Consider the following 15665-nt stretch of genomic DNA (forward strand, 5'->3'; position numbering starts at 1 on the left):
CCACTGCAGAACCCTGTCTCTGGGCCCTATTTGCTCTCAGGGTGCCTTCTTCCATGATCTAATGACCTCTGCTAGCCAACTGGGAAGAAAAAGAAAATAAAGACTGAACCAGGTCAGTTTCTCAAGACTTTCTTGCTCTTTTGTTCCTTTTTTCTCTTTCAACTTTCCTGCCCTGCTCTATTCCATCACCTGCCCTGTCCTAGATTCCCTCTGATTTCCAGAGGATCTGGGAAATAATTAAGGGGTCTGGCGATGCAGGCAAAGGTGGGGGCAATGTCCTTGTTATGAGGCTCCTTCCCTTAGATTAGCTCCTTTTCTGAAGCAAGGGGCAGGCATAGGGCTGGGCTATCTCCAGCTCCCAGTAATGGTGACTGAATGGCTAAGCCTACTTGTCTGACCTTCCCCACAATGCTTCCTGGGCTCCAACCCCATGAACCCCCCAAATGCCATGAGAATTGGTGGGGGGCAATGTCTGATGTGTCTTCATGGTATGGTGGCAGTGTCCCAGGTAATCCTGCCTACCCAATTGCTCCCCCAGAGGAATAACCTGCTGAGATGGAAAGCTTCAGCTGAAGTGACCTCAGCACATTTAATCTTTTCAATTGGATTAATTTCCAAGCACTTGATTCAATTAACCCAGCAGGAATTGTGGTGAGAGTTCCGGCATGAGAAAGGGACAAGTAGCTGAAGGAAGGATTATTTTGGGAGCAATGCCCAACTCCTGGCTTTCCCCTGGCTCTGGAGGGTCTGGAGGCCACAGACCTGGTACAGACATGGGTGCAGGGACAGGGTATGGGCAGTTCCTTTGGGGGTTAAATTCCAGGAAAAGATGGGACTCTTATGTGGCATTCTGAGCATAGGCATATTTAAATGGGCCAAGAGATGGGTCCTTAAAATGGAGGGCAAGAAGTACTCTGTTTATTGCCCCATGCCCTGGGCCTGCCTTTATTCACTTCACAGGGAAGCCTGAAAGGAATCCAGAAGCAGCCCAAATAGGCTGGTTCGCCTCCTTACCACCACATGTGGAGGTAGAGGGATTCTCTTCCTTCTTCCACTCAAAAGGCAAGGAAGGCTACAACTTCTGAACTGAATTGGCTTCCACTAAGACTAGGAGACTGAGGAACAGAGCCTATAAGGGGTTCCCTAGCCAGGTGAGACCAGCACCTGGGAGATTACCTTAACTCTGTCATCGAGGAAGGAGTTCTGAGTAACAGAGATTAAGGAGAAGTAGAAAAGACACTAGAAAGTCTGTCCCATACAAATCAATTTTTAATAACTTCAATTTGCCACCAGCTTCCAGCTCCTGCTCCTCTGAGGTTCATCAATGTGGAAAACACTAAATGCCCCAGGCTGAACTATCCATCTAGTCATCAGAGATGACCCAGCCCCTGATATCTTAAGAATCTACAATTATTCACAGCAGCACGATGTGGATTCTCTGGAACTTGCTCAGTGTTGGAGCTGGAACTCTGGTTCCCAAGAAGGGCAAGTATCCCAAAGACACCTGAAGTGGAAGAGTAGCCTGGGAGGTCCCAGACCTGCTCTCCCGGCTGGATTCTGGCATTTACTTCCAGATTCTTCCTATGCTGCTTGCTCCCTACCATCCTGAAGGCTTTAAAAAGTGCTTTAGAAAGGGAGGGTCTCAAAGGAGCAGCGACTTCAAAGGCAGCCGTGGGGCAGGGAAAGCCTACAGCAGTAGTCCCATGGAGGCTGTCCAGAGGAGGAAACACAGGCCAACTTTTCAAAGGTCGGCCTCTCCATGATGCTCACCTGGCTTGTTCCAGAGTCTGGCCCTGGCAAGCTCTCTCCCTTGCAGGCACCAGACCACCGCAGGAACAGATTCCTCCCCAGAGGAAATTCTCAGGCAGGCTGGATGTAAACAACAGCCGGGTGAGGGGGTGGAACACGTGGAGGGGAGCTCAGTAGAGGCAAGAGAGGCTCCCAGAGAAGGGGGTGGCTAAGGAGGTGGGGAAACTGCTGGAAAGGGAACCAGCAAAGTAGGCACCTGAGGGCTTCAGAAAACCTGTCAATGTTTATTTCACACACATACCCTAAAGACAGTTTAAACCAGATTGAAAATGAAAAGCTAAGATTGTGACCCTGTAGTGCTGAAGAGTCAATGGGCTGGAAGGCAGGGGAACACTCACAGGTATTCCTGGTGCCAAGAATCAAATGCAGAAAGTGGTGGCCAGACAGCAGAGGAGTCAGCTCTGGATTCAGAAAATAGAAAGAAGGTACCCCATACCTACCCCACCCAAGGCCTGAGCTAAGGATCCTAATGACAGGACAAAGTGCCGGTGGGGCATGGGACACAGATTTCAGGGCTGGCTCAGCCCCGGGCTCAAAGGAAGCAGAACTGGTTCCACCTACATCTGAGAGTTAGTCTGTTTTCAGAAGCCTAGGTGAGCCACTGACCCCATGGATGTGGGCATCACCCTGAGGCTTGCCCAACAGCTCCTGACAATTAGTTAGTAGCCATAACTTGTATTCTCAATTGGAAATATGAGGGGTTGTCCAGAAAGCCCACCCCAGAAATCCCCACATTTCTGGAGGTGTCCCCCTGTGCCCACCCATCCCTTCCCCAAATAAGATTATCCCTGGCTTGCCCATCCTGGCCCCTGCTGTCCAAGCTCCAGTGAAGCACGGCCTCCACTGATAGAACTTGTCTGTGTTTTTCTCCAACCTTGGGAACAGGACCTCGCCCCTGGCCCGCCCTCCAGCCCAGAAGCCTCGTGGGTAAGGGCAGTCAGTGGCTGCTCAGGTATGCGTGGCAGCTTCAGGAGATAGTAGAGAATTCCTTGAGCAGGACTTCCTGGCTGAGTGTGTGGAAGGCCAGGTTCCTCCGGACGTTGGTGCTAATGGATCGAACCTGGGAAAAGGTGAGGGGAGATGGGAGGGCACAGGCAGAGAAAAAAACAGGAAAAAGTCCATTACAAACAGTAGAGGCAGTGCCTGAAGCACAAGGCCAAGATGCAGTGCTAGAAATTTCTCTCTCAGGAAATGAACTCTTAGCATCTATCATCCCTGCAGGTAAATGAGCGAACAGTTCTGTGATGGCAGGAAGAAAAGAGAGGCTGAGAGAAAGAATTTGAGTGGATGTGAGAAGAGCATCTGAGCACCTGATGAGGCAGAGACAAGCAGAGACAGCGAAGGAGTGCCGAGATCAGGCCTCTGGCCTTGCCTTGGCCAGGCTGAGGGGGACTGGTCCGGTCAGTGGTCTAATGGAGGAGGAGAAACTGAGGCCAGAGAACTCCTGCTCTGGAGCTCCCTCTCTGTGGGCGTTTTTCACATCTCCTCAACCTCCTTCTGTATATATCTACTTTTCTAGTTGGAAAGGACATTTGGAGATGCAGCCCTTGTCTGGCACGGATGGCAGGAGTACAACCCAAAGAGGCCAACAGCCAGGAACAGGTCATATAGCCAGCAAGTCCCAGCTGTGGGAGCAGGACCTAGGTTTCTTAGCTCCTAGGCCAGCACTCCATACCCCAAAGATGCCTGCCCACTTTAGAGGAAAGTCTGCTTGTATTCTCACCACATTCTCTCTACTGACGGCTTCCTACCCAGAGACTGAGAACCTTTCAGGAAGTCCTGTCTGTGTCAGCAGGGGAAAGGAGTCGGAGGGCCGAACTCCCTGCTCTGAGTGGGTTCTAAGAGTAATCAGCAGATGGATTCATTCATTGGAAATAGATGTGAACATTGGCCTAGAGACAAAGCAGGGGTGGAAGGAGACAAAGAACATGTATCTGTCTTAGGCCCCAAAGCCCAGGCAGCTTTTCTTCCATCTCTACTGTGCTATGGGAAACATAATGAAGTCATCAGGCAGGAAGCAGAGGAAAGGCCAGCATGGCAAACAGCAGGCAGCCCAAGTTCATTAGCTCCAAACCTAACCAGACTCTCTGAGCTCCCCTATGCCAGTGGTACAGTTATGCATAGACACAAATAAGGCACAGACTAGTGCCCCAAAGCCTCAAGACAGCTTTCGATGTTTCTCCTCCTCAGTCCTCTTCCTCTCCCAGTAACTTAATCTCTTAAGACCTGACCCCTAGATCAACTTGAAGACTTGCCGACCACTCCATAAAAGTACTGTATTCTGCTATCTCCTTACATTAGTGGCTTCCCTGCTCCCCACTATCTCAGCTCAGAGTATATATGCCTCACCCTGGGGAAGGCCAAAATCCCAGGAATGGCATATTGGGGTCAGAGTTGGGCTGGGTTTAGCACAAGACATATGACCTAAAGTCTAGCACCTTCATTACAGACTAGGCATAGGTAAGTAAAAAGCTGGGCTGATGCAAATTCTGCCCTGGCAGTGGGAGGTCTGAGGACATGGGAAGTGGGTACAGAGGCCTGTGTGCCCAGGTCTCAGGCCCCAGACCAGAGTATACAGAGTGACTGGGCTTTTCCTGAGGGCAACTTCTAAGTGCAGGGCAGGAAAGGGACCACTAACAGGGTAGTCCAGTTCTGTGGAGATGTCAACCGGGAGGTGGAGGAGACGGAACAAGTGTTCACTGGCTTCAGATGGCCAAGGGAGGAGCTGCAGGAAGCTGAGTGACTGGAGAATGGGAATGCAGGTAGGGAGTGAAGACTGGAGAACTAGATTGGAAGGGTACTCAGACCAGGACCTAGTTAGGAATTTAGGAAAGTGGTTACATAAGGAGGAGAAGAATCAATTACTCTCATTAGTTGCTCTGAGGACAGGCAGGATAAGGTGGGTAATGAGCCAGAGCTGCCACTGGGAATGCACATCAAACTTCAGGCCTAGCTGAAGCTGCACAGGGCTATCTCCATGGCTGCAGAGGAGGGGTGGGCATTGCTGCCTCAGGCTTTTCACCCTTCCCAGCCTGGCACCAGTACCCTGGTGATTATCTTCGTCTCTCACCACCTGGTCCTTCCTGGACTGCTGTGGAACAGAAGTGGCAAACCCAATCCAATTAGGCCCCTCCAATCTTATTTCATCAGCCTGTACCCACCTGCACAGTAGAACCCAGTGGCGGGGAAGGGCCCTCCACAGACATAGGCAGAGACAGAGGCAAGGCTCACTCACCAGCTCTTTGAAGAAGGCAGCTTCCTTGTGCTGCTCCGAGTAGCGCTCGTACTGATCCAGGCCATCCTGCAGCTTCAGTGTGAGTGTGTCATAGTTGGCTCGCACTACCTCTAGCACCTGGGGAAGTCAAGAACCAGCAGGGCTTAGGCCACACAAACCCTAGGTCACTTGGCCCCCACACCTTTCCTGCTGCTCTACTGGGCTGGATCCAGTCTGGGACAATACACCCAAGAGACTCTGTCACTACTTGTCACTACTTATTACTGAAAAAAGCCTGGCCATGGCAATTCCTCAGGTTTCTGGGACTTTAAAAAAAAATCTGTATTGAAATATAGCTGATTTACAGTGGTGTGTTACTTTCAGGTATACAGCACAGTGAATCAGTTATACATATACATAAAATATATAGGGAATTTCCCAGTGGTCCAGTGTTTAGAACTCCACGCTTTCACTGTTGAGGGCATGGGTTCAATCCCTGGTGGGGAATTAAGATCCTACAAGCCATGTGGCATGGCCAAAATACATACATACATATATATATATATGTGTGTGTGTGTCTGTATTTTTTTTTTTTACATTCTCTTGCATTATAGGATATTATAAGATACTAAGTAGAGTTCCCTATGCTATACAGTAGCTGGGGCCACTTTCTAATTTCTTCCATCCCCTGCCTTTCCTGACCAGTCCAGCCTGGTTTTCAGGGCCGTTTACTGTGGGTATGGTAAAGGAGATGAGAAGAGGTGACAGAACAGTGAGTGTCTGAGCCCCTCAGTATCCCTGATACCACAGATGGATTCTCAGCTGTATCGTGCAGCTTTCTCTGGCCAGGCTGTCACAGTTGCTGAGTAAGACTTTGCCAATATCTCTCCTCTTCCCTTTCTGGGAACCACATTTCTTTAGTCCTGGGATGTTCCTCAGCACCATCTGCCACTTGTTTTCATCTCTCAATGCCAACTCAGTCTTCTTATCCATTGTCTGGATGGAACTTTTGAGCATCCCAGCCTTGGAGTGTAGGAGACATTTCTAGACTAAGCTACAGTTTATCTCATCCTCTTCTGTTCTGAGGAGGGGTCCCCCCCTACTATGTCTCTGTGGTGGACTCAGACTTCTGCTAACTCCAGGAACCTTGGATCTCTGTGGTTCCAGAAGGAAAGGATTACCAAAGCCAGTTCTGATGTGAGTCTGGCTTATTAGACCACGAATCAAAGGCAAGGACAGTTAGTTACATCGTGACCGAGCCCAGGCTCCTGCTACTCCCTGTAACAAAAACTATTTTGGATATATCATGCCCATTATTAGCAAGATCAGACTAGTATTTAGAGAGTGTAATACTACCTTGCCAGCTTGAAGATAATCATATTTGGGTTATACAATGATTAGTTACATCAGAAGATGTAGATCTTCTCCATTAACTTAAAAGAAGTGAGCTGGGTAGAAAGGAGAGACCAGGAGAGTGACTAAATTTTCACTCTGATAATCTGGCCAATAGCTATTCTGCAATTCGGTCTGACCTGAGAGGGAAGTGTAGGGATGTCATGGAGAGCTCCCAGCTCAGCCAGGAGTCTTGCGAGGAATGAGTATGATAAGGGAGGCTGAGCTCTAACAGAAGGCAGGGCTGAAGGGAGTAAGCTAGAGTCAGGACTGATCAGAGGGGTTGAGAATGCATTCCTGAGGGGTACAAAGGTGCCTCTGGGCTGTTCCCTTCACCAATTCAGTCTTATTTCAGGGCAGACTGCACCTGGTGGCAAATATATCTGCCTGCCAAGAATTCCTGAGGAGAGGGTAGGGATGGAGAACACAGGCTTGTGTTCCTGAGTTTGGGAAGGACAATCAGGTCAAAGTTCTGGTCCAGATTCAGGCTCTTTTCCTCCAGACATCACAGTCTTCAAGGTCACTTCACCAAACTATGTCCCACAGACCCTGGTTTCTTCGCTTCTATTTGTTGGTCCCCTTGGCAAGACTTTAGGAACATGTCCCATTTGGGCCTCACCCTCAACACTGGCCTGAGATGTGGTGAAGGCGGTAGTTACATAGAGGACAATTTCCCAGAGCCCTTGTGCCTAAAGGCCTTAGGCTTTCTCATAATTTGCTGTCTCAACATTAAAAAAAGTTCAATTTCTGGCTTCCTGGCAACTTCAAAGGCCCTTCCTAGATGGACATTTCTCCCTAATCCATCAGGTACAGTCTATACCCTAACAGAGCCACCTTTGTTCACCAGTTGTTGGGCTTGTGGGCTTCCTAGAACCTTGACCATCACCTCAGTTCAACGTAGCTCTAAAGGCAGTAAATCACCTATCAGCCACATGCTCTCTAAGGAGTCCTTATTCCCCCATCTGTGATGCTTAGTCCATGGGAACCTGGGTCCTGGCAAAAAGGTCTGATAGAAAACTGAACTGGGAGTTTCACTCTTACTGTGGAAACTCAATCACCTAAACTCTCTGAGGTGGAACTTCAAGAGGGGTTCTCTCTGAAAGGTGGAAGTTGAACTCACCTTCCAAACACAACATGGGAATAAAAGTTCTGAGTTCCTGAAAGTAACATATAACTGATGGAAACATTATCATCCCAATGGCTATACAGCAACCTGGATAGTTCCTGGACTTGCTGCAGAGCCCAGGAAGTACCTATTCTATTTCAAACTGTCCCAAAGATCTTACGTGCATAAATGACTCTTCACCATGAGGGAACATCTTCTGGATTTAAGTGGAAGGCACAAATGACCTCAGTTTCAAAGATCTCATTAGATATCTTCAAACACTCTGCCTCAGGTGAGGGAAGAATAAATTAGTAAGGGAGAGGACCTAAACTCCTTCCTTGAGGTCTCCAGAGGAGACATAAGGCTTTGAGGTTAGGAAGACCTGAATTTTACTCGCAGATCAACCACAGGTAGCTCTGTAAACTTATACATACAACTTAATCTCTGAATCTCTTTTTCCTATTTGTAAAAGGATAACACTATCTTCCTCATAGAGCTGATGTGAGGATGAAATGAGATAAGATTGTCCAATGCCTGGCACATTAATAACAAGCAATAAAAGGTTACTAATTTTATGATGAAAGCCTCCTCTGGTGACAACAGGCCATTGAGTAGTTCTGCTTATCCCCAGGTAGTTCTAACCATAAACAAGGAGCTGGAACCTTACACATCTCCATTAGCTTATGGGACATACTGGTGAAGAGAATTCTCTATACAATAGAAAAGCAGGCATGACCCCATGTCCTGAGTGTAACTGACAATGCATCAACCAGAAGTCAGAGAATGCCCGGTACCCACCGCCAACCTTAGTAATCTTAGTAGTTTAGGCAAATACAGGTTATACTAAAGAGAAGTTGAACAGAGGCCTGGCCTTGCATGATACAGGTTGGAAGGCTCTTCGCCACATCAGGGAGCAACAAGATCCCAGAGCAAAAATGTAGTTCAAAATTGTTGATGAGGTTTCAGGCACACACACACATACAAACACCCTCTTCCTCTAGCACACATAATAGGCATTCCCAAAAGACTATTCAGTACCCTGTGCCCCACCTTTTTATTTTTTAGCAAGACCTTTGAAATGGGAAATAAGTCTTGCCTGAAGATAGCAGCAAAGGAGGACTGCCAAGCTAGAAAAGTTCCTGGCAATGGCTATCTAGTCCTGATGTTAGAGGGCTTTACCTTGTGCCTGAAAACCTGCCGGGTCTCTGCTGGGACAGTTTGAATTAGGAGTAGGTACTTCCTGGGCTCTGAAGACAGTCCAGAGATTCAGTCCAAATCTCTGCTGGACTGAATTCCTGGGAGAATGAGAATGAGGGGACAACTAAGTAATAGGATGTGACCTGACAGCAAATTTGTGTTCATTACCTTCTTCTCAATTTGAAATGACATTTAAAGTATATAACCCATTTGGGGAAAGTATACAGGTCTGACACTAGCCCACTCCAGCCAGGGCAACATGTATGGCCTTCCTTAGAGACCAGGCTGCCAAATGAGGATGAAACCACAAGATACCAGTAGAGAAACCTACTGAGAAGTCTTATAGAATAGGAAATAAACACGGAACCTATCAAGACTGCAGTGGGGTGTAACAGAAAGAGGCTACGGAATCAGGCAAGTCTGGGTTCAAATCTTGACACCTTAATTTACTAGTTAGTTATATAACCTTGACCTGTCTGAGCTTCAGTTTCTTTGTCTGTAAAATAGTTACCATTATAATATTTTCTTACAATACTATGAAGATAAGTGATCATATATAAATAAACATTAAACTATTTAAGTGATAGTATCTAGCAAGGGTGCTAAATGAATGAAGGCTACTGAGATGGAAACAAGAAAACTGGAAAAAGAAAGTATCTGATATATTCAAATTAAGACAAATCAGGTGGTTAAATGGTGGGCAGGAGCGTCTGGAAATAGCATGAATACCTGAGGATTGTGACATGAAAGGCAACCATAACTCATTCTACCAAAGTGTTACCATTGAGAGAAAATCATAAAAATAATAGTTCTGGAAGGAACCTTTGAAATCACCCAACTACCGAGTACATGGCCCTCATGTCACAGATGAAAAAAGAGACGTCTTGAAAGACTGTACACTGCCCCAAGACACAAAGCTGGGATTACACAGCAAAGTTTCCTGACTCACTATGCAGTGCTCCTCCTGCACTAGCAAGCTAGTCTAGCCTGGGGTACGTTGTTGAGTTTACAGGCTAAGTGATCTTTCAGAGAATAAGGATTCAAGGATCTCAAACTCCGAGAAGTGGGAAGCATGACATGTGCAGAGCTGGGAATGTAACCTGGTGAAGGCCTGGTTTGATGTCTGAGCTTTAATGACTGCCATGTCCTCCGGGCTCCACATCTTGTCAGTTTGCACCCACAGCAGCTGAAGACCCTGCTCAGTGGCTGAAGACCCTGTTGATAATGTAAACCACCAACAAAACTTTACAGACTACCCCAAATTCATTATTAGCAAAGTCTGGCTTTGGTTGCTATTCTAATTACTCAATGCTCATTTAGAAGTTTAAAATTCAAAGGTCTTCAATGTTTATTATTATTTTATTTATTGTTTGCTGCACTGCACGGCTTGTGGGATCTTAGTTCCCCAACCAGAGACTGAACCCAGGCTCTTGGCAGTGAGAGTACAAACTCCTAACCCCTAGACTGCCAGGGAATTCCTGATCTTTAGGGTTTAATTGGGCTTTTTTGGCTGCAGCCACCAGACGGTTTCCAGGCTTGGGGTGGGGTGTTAAAAGGATACAGTGAATCCCTCTACAGTGAATGATCCTACTTTAAGACCAATTTTCCATTCTTCCAAAAAGACTGTAACCACTCTGTTTTCATTTTCATGCAAACAGATGAACCCCTAATCATTGAAAAATTAATCTCTAGATAGTTTGAGAGAGATAAAGTCGGTAAAAGAAGGAAAGAAAATAAAAGCTTTTTAGAGGATTTTCATAATAATCTCCATCCATCTCTCCACTGGACTCTGGCCATTTGCTCTACTTCAGATGTTTAATTTCACTGGTTGGAGAATATGACTTTTCAGTCCCGTTTCTTCTGTAAAGCAGGAAAGGACTATTACTACTGATTTCCTCACTGAAACTGCATCATAGCTGGATTCTTAGCACCCTTAAGGAAGGGACCCAGTGCAACATTACAGATTTTCCACAATCCCTAATACAGTCTTGAGGAACAGTAAACACTCAATATGCTTGTGGACTAATTTAGTAACACTCAGGTCTTTCATCAAGGTCACATCATACGGGAATTCCCTGGTGGTCTAGTGGTTAGGATTCAGCTTTCATTGCCGTGGCCTGGATTCAATCCCTGGTCAGGGAACCGAGATCCTATTAGCCATAAGGCCTGGCAAAAAGAGAAAGTGATGTGATAAGATTAGAATTGGACAGTGCACCCTGCCAGCGCACTGTTCACAGCGCTCTGACATGCTTCTAAAGCCCAAGTCCTACCTTTAAGGAGCTAACAAGCAATAAGGAATCAAGCTAAACCACCACTGAAGGGCACACTTACAAATACAGGCACAGAAACAGTTGAGCCAATAGAACTATAAGTGGTTTGGAGTCAGCTGACTAACTGATCAATGAATGGGCAGTCTGATTGAAATAGCATACCTTTTAAGATAGGGAAAATTAAGAAATCCAAAGTCTCTTCTCTTTTGCCTACCACGTAATCCTACTCAGCTAATTCAGACTGCAAAATTCTCACCAGTGTGGCAGGGCCCCTGGGACAGCAGCTCAGGAGGGCCATTAGTTGACAGGTCTGTGACTCTGGCCCTGACAGCTTAGGCTCCATTCAGGGTCTATTATTTGAAGGGTAGGCTCTGCGCAGATGCTGAAAAAAATAAATCCTGCACAAAAGATGAGCAAAAGGTTGAAAGGGTGGGAAAGGATTTCACTTTACTCTCCACATAATCCATAGTTTCAATTTTTTTGGAAATCAGGTTTGATCCATTCTGAGATGTCCCTTTGAGGTGCGTTCAATTTAGCAACAAATTTCAACTGCACAATCCAGCTAAACTGTGCAGTGTACTCATTAGATAACTGTCCAAAAGAATCTAAGCAGACACACAAAGTGATCTTTGAATAGCCAGGTTCAAAGTCTTGCTGAACTGTATTTAGCACTTATTTGCATAAGTAACAGGTTTGCATCTCAGAAGACAAGGAGAAGAAACAATTAGATCCATGAACTCCAAGGCTAACAAGTACCCAGAGAAAACTGTTAGCTTCCTTCAAATGTCATCTACTTAACCTCTTATTCAGGACAATGTTTGATTCATGTTGAGATGGACACAACCTAAAAGATTCATGGTCTCCAAGCAGATAGTTAACTATCAGACAAAATATCAGCCATCCAAGAGCTCTCATGTTTCAATTCTTGCTGTTCTGAGAGATTTGAGGATAGAACCTTTGTAAATGATCAATATAAAGGCTGGACCTGGGCCCAAGAATAGAAGGAAAATATGGGGAAAGGGAAGAGAGATCTTTTAGTGTATTATCTTTAAAAATATATGAAAATGTTCACTATAACATCCTATTTCCAAAATCCATTCAAGACTCTTCTCTCGTAATGGAAAAAAAAGAGGAAGGAAGGAAGAAAGAAAATGAAGTAAAAACGGACAATGCAAATGAATAGTTAATTCAAGTGGCAGTTCTCTGAAAAGTAAATGAAATTTTAAAAATTTAGCTGGGTAGGTTAACTCAGGGTATACTCTAATATTTTGAAGTAGCTCAGGACTTCCACTTTCATTTATAATGGAATAACTGAAAGCTACAGAAGAAATAATTCTTTTTATACATTGTATAAAATGCAGTGCAGGACAGGAATCCTGAGAGAAAGAAAATATAAGGTGAGCACGAAAATCTTGCTGGGCTAAGGAAATACACTAAAGTTTGGAAAGGCAAAGGGGGCTGCCATTTGTGAGGCAGGTTACCAGAAAGGAAGGAGTTCAGCAAAGAAAAAGGTTTTAGAAATTTACGTACGGTTCCCACTGAATCTGTGCTGAACAGTAAGAATCACACTTTTAGCGTAAAATTCAACCAGTTTCCACAGAAAAATGACTGAGGATCTGTAAGCTGAACAATTCCCAGAGCTCACACAGGATTGGGAGGTGTATGAATTTTGACCAACCAGAATGAAAAGTACCTGTTGAATGTGTAGGGCATTCAAAGGAGGCACCAGAACACTAACACCTTAACAGGAGAACTAAACTTGGGGGCTTCCCTGGTGGCTCAGATGATAGAGAGTCTGCCTGCAATGTAGGACACGCAGGGTTCGATCCCTGGAAGATCCCCTGGAGAAGAGAATGGCAACACACTCCAGTACTCTTGCCTGGGAAATCCCATGGACAGAGGAGTCCATGGGGTTGCATAGAGTCAGACACGACTGAGCGATCAACACGCACACACACACAGATACACACACAGAATTAAAAGTCACTCTAAACCTATCTTAATAAAGATAAGGAGTTTCATACATGGTGGTCAAAAGGTACAAATTTCCAATTATAAGATAAATAAGTACTGGGGGTGTAACATACTGTATGATGACTACAGTTAACACTGCTCCTTAGTATATTTGGGCTTCCCAGGTGGCACTAGTGGTAAAGAGCCTGCCTGCCAATGAAGGAGACTCTAGAGACGCAGGTTTGACCCTGGGTCGGGAAGATCCCCTGGAGGAGGGCACGGCAACCTACTCCAGTATTCTTGCCAGGAGAATCCCATCAACAGGGGAGCCTGGTGGGCTACCATCCATAGGGTCACAAAGAGTCAGACACAACTGAAATGACTTCGTACAGCACACATGGTATATTTAGAAGTTACTGAGACAGTAAATCCTGAGTTCTCATCACAAGGCCCACCCCAGCCTCCTGCTGCCTTTTCATCTATAGATGACTGATGTTAACTAGACCTACTGTGGTAAACTTAAATAGTGGTATATGTCAGTTATAGCTCAATAACACTGGAAAGGAAAGATCACTACATGAAAAAAAAGAAGTTTCAAAAGGATATTGTTGTTCTGTTGCTAAGTTGTATTCAATGCTGTGACTCCATGGACTGCAGCACATCAGGCTCCTCCTGTCCTCCCAGAGCTTGCTCTAATTCATGTCCATTGAGATGGTGATGCTATCTAACCATCTCATCCTCTGTCACCCCCTTCTCCTTTTGCCTTCAGTCTTTCCCAGCATCAGGGTCTTTTCCAATGAGCTGGCTCTTCGCATCAGGTGGCCAAAGTACTGAGCTTCAGCTTCAGCAACAGTTCTTCCCACGAATATTCAGGGTTGATTTCCTTTAGGACTGACTGGTTTGATCTCCCTGCAGTTCAAGAGACCCTCAAGATTCTTCTCCAGGACCAAAATTCAAAAGCATAAATTCTTTGGCGTTCAGCCTTCTTTATGGTTTATGGTCCAACTCTCACATCTGTACATGACTCCTGGAAAAACTATAGTTTTGACTATATGAACCTTTGTTAGAAAAGTGATACCTCTGCTTTTTAATATGCTGTCCAAGGTTTGTCAGAGCTTTCCTTCCAAGGAGCAAGTCTTTTAATTTCATGGCTGCAGTCACCATCAAGAAAATAAAGTCTGTCACTGCTTCCACTTTTTCCCCTTTTATTTTCCATGAAGTGATGGGATCAGATAATCTTAGGTTGTTTAATGTTGAGTTTTAAGCCAGCTTTTTCACTCTCCTCTTTCCTCATCAAGAGGTTCTTTAGTTCCTCTTCACTTTCTGACATTAGAGTGGTGTCATCTGCATATCTGAGGTTGTTGATATTTCTCCCAGCAATCTTACTTCCAGCTTGTGATTCATCCAGACCAGCATTTTGCATGATGTACTCTGCACAGATGTTAAATATACAGGGTGACTATATAGCCTTGTATGACTCCTTTCTCAATTTTGAACCAGTCAGTTGTTCCATGTGAGGTTCTAACTGTTGCTTCTTGACCTGTGAACAGATTTCTCAGGAGGCAGGTAAGGTGGTCTGGTATTCCCATCTCTTTATGAATTTTTCACAGTTTGTTGTAATCCACACAATCAAAGTATAGTCAGTGAAGCAGAAATAGATGTTTTTCTGGAACTCCATTGTGTTCTCCATGATTCAACAAATGTTGGCAATTTGATGCTGGTTCCTCTGCTGCTTCAAAACCCAGCTTGTAACATCTGGAAGTTCTCGGTTCACACACTGTTGAAGTCTATCTTGAAGGATTTTGAGCATAACCTTGCTAGCATGTGAAATGAGCACAACTGTACGGCAGTGTACACATCCTTTGGCACTGCCTTGCTTTGGGACTGGAATGAAAACTGACCTTTTCCAGTTCTATGGCCATGGCTGAGTTTTCCAAATTTGCTGACAGTACTGAGTGCAGCACTTTAACAGCACCATCTTTTAGAATTTTAAATAGTTCAGCTGGAATTCTGTCATCTCTGCTGGCTTTGTTTGCAGTAATGCTTCCTAAGGCCCACTTGATTTGTCTGGTTCTTGGTGAGTGATTATCTGGGTCATTAAAACCTTTTTGTATAGTTCTTTTACAAAGAAGTTCTTAATCTCTTCTGCTTCTGTTAGGTCCTTACCATTTCCTTTATCATGCCCATCCTTGCATGAAATGTTCCCTCGATATCTCCAATTTTCATCTTTTTTTTTTTTTAATATTTATTTGGCTGTACATGTGGGATCTAATTCCCTGACCAGGGATCATACCAGGGTCCCCTGCATTGGGAGCTCAGAATCCTAGCCCTGGACCACCAGGGAAGTCCATCTCCAATTTTCTTGAAGAGATCTCTAGTCTTACCCATTCTATTGTTTTCCTCTGTTTCTTTGCACTGTTCATTTAATAAGGCCTTCTTATCTCTCCTTGCTATTCTTGGAACTCTGGATTCAGTTGGGTATATCTTTCCCATTCTCCCCTGCCTTTTGCTTCTCTTCTTTCCTCAGCTATTTGTAAAGCCTCCTCAAACAACCACTTTGCCCTCCTGCATTTCCTTTTCTTTGGGATGGTTATGGTCACTGCCTCCCTGTACGTTACAAAAAGGAAACTGCTGCTCCACAAATAATTTCCTTACCTTCCTCAATGAAGTCTGACACTATTTAATAAAGAAAGACAACAAAATCCAGCATTCAACTATATAACAT

At 45.1% G+C, this 15665-nt stretch overlaps 1 protein-coding gene across 6 annotated transcripts in view; it reads right to left on the minus strand.

The window, feature by feature from the left end:
• Positions 1 to 1251: 1251 nt before the first annotated feature.
• ARMH3 (armadillo like helical domain containing 3) overlaps positions 1252 to 15665 on the minus strand; it is a 172913-nt gene continuing 158499 nt past the window's right edge. For 5 of the 6 annotated variants that reach the window (XM_055560413.1, XM_055560409.1, XM_055560410.1 and 2 more), the window contains 2 exons: positions 5045 to 5161; positions 1252 to 2869 (listed from right to left, as the gene is read on the minus strand). In XM_055560413.1, coding sequence (XP_055416388.1) covers positions 2777 to 2869; positions 5045 to 5161 — 210 coding nt within the window. In that variant the 3' untranslated portion in view covers positions 1252 to 2776. Of the gene's footprint in view, positions 2870 to 5044; positions 5162 to 15665 lie in introns of those variants that run through there. The other variant, XR_008707106.1, reaches the window with a different exon arrangement.

The sequence above is a fragment of the Bubalus kerabau genome, chromosome 22, assembly GCF_029407905.1.
Source record: "Bubalus kerabau isolate K-KA32 ecotype Philippines breed swamp buffalo chromosome 22, PCC_UOA_SB_1v2, whole genome shotgun sequence".
NCBI classification, from domain to species: domain Eukaryota; kingdom Metazoa; phylum Chordata; class Mammalia; order Artiodactyla; family Bovidae; genus Bubalus; species Bubalus kerabau.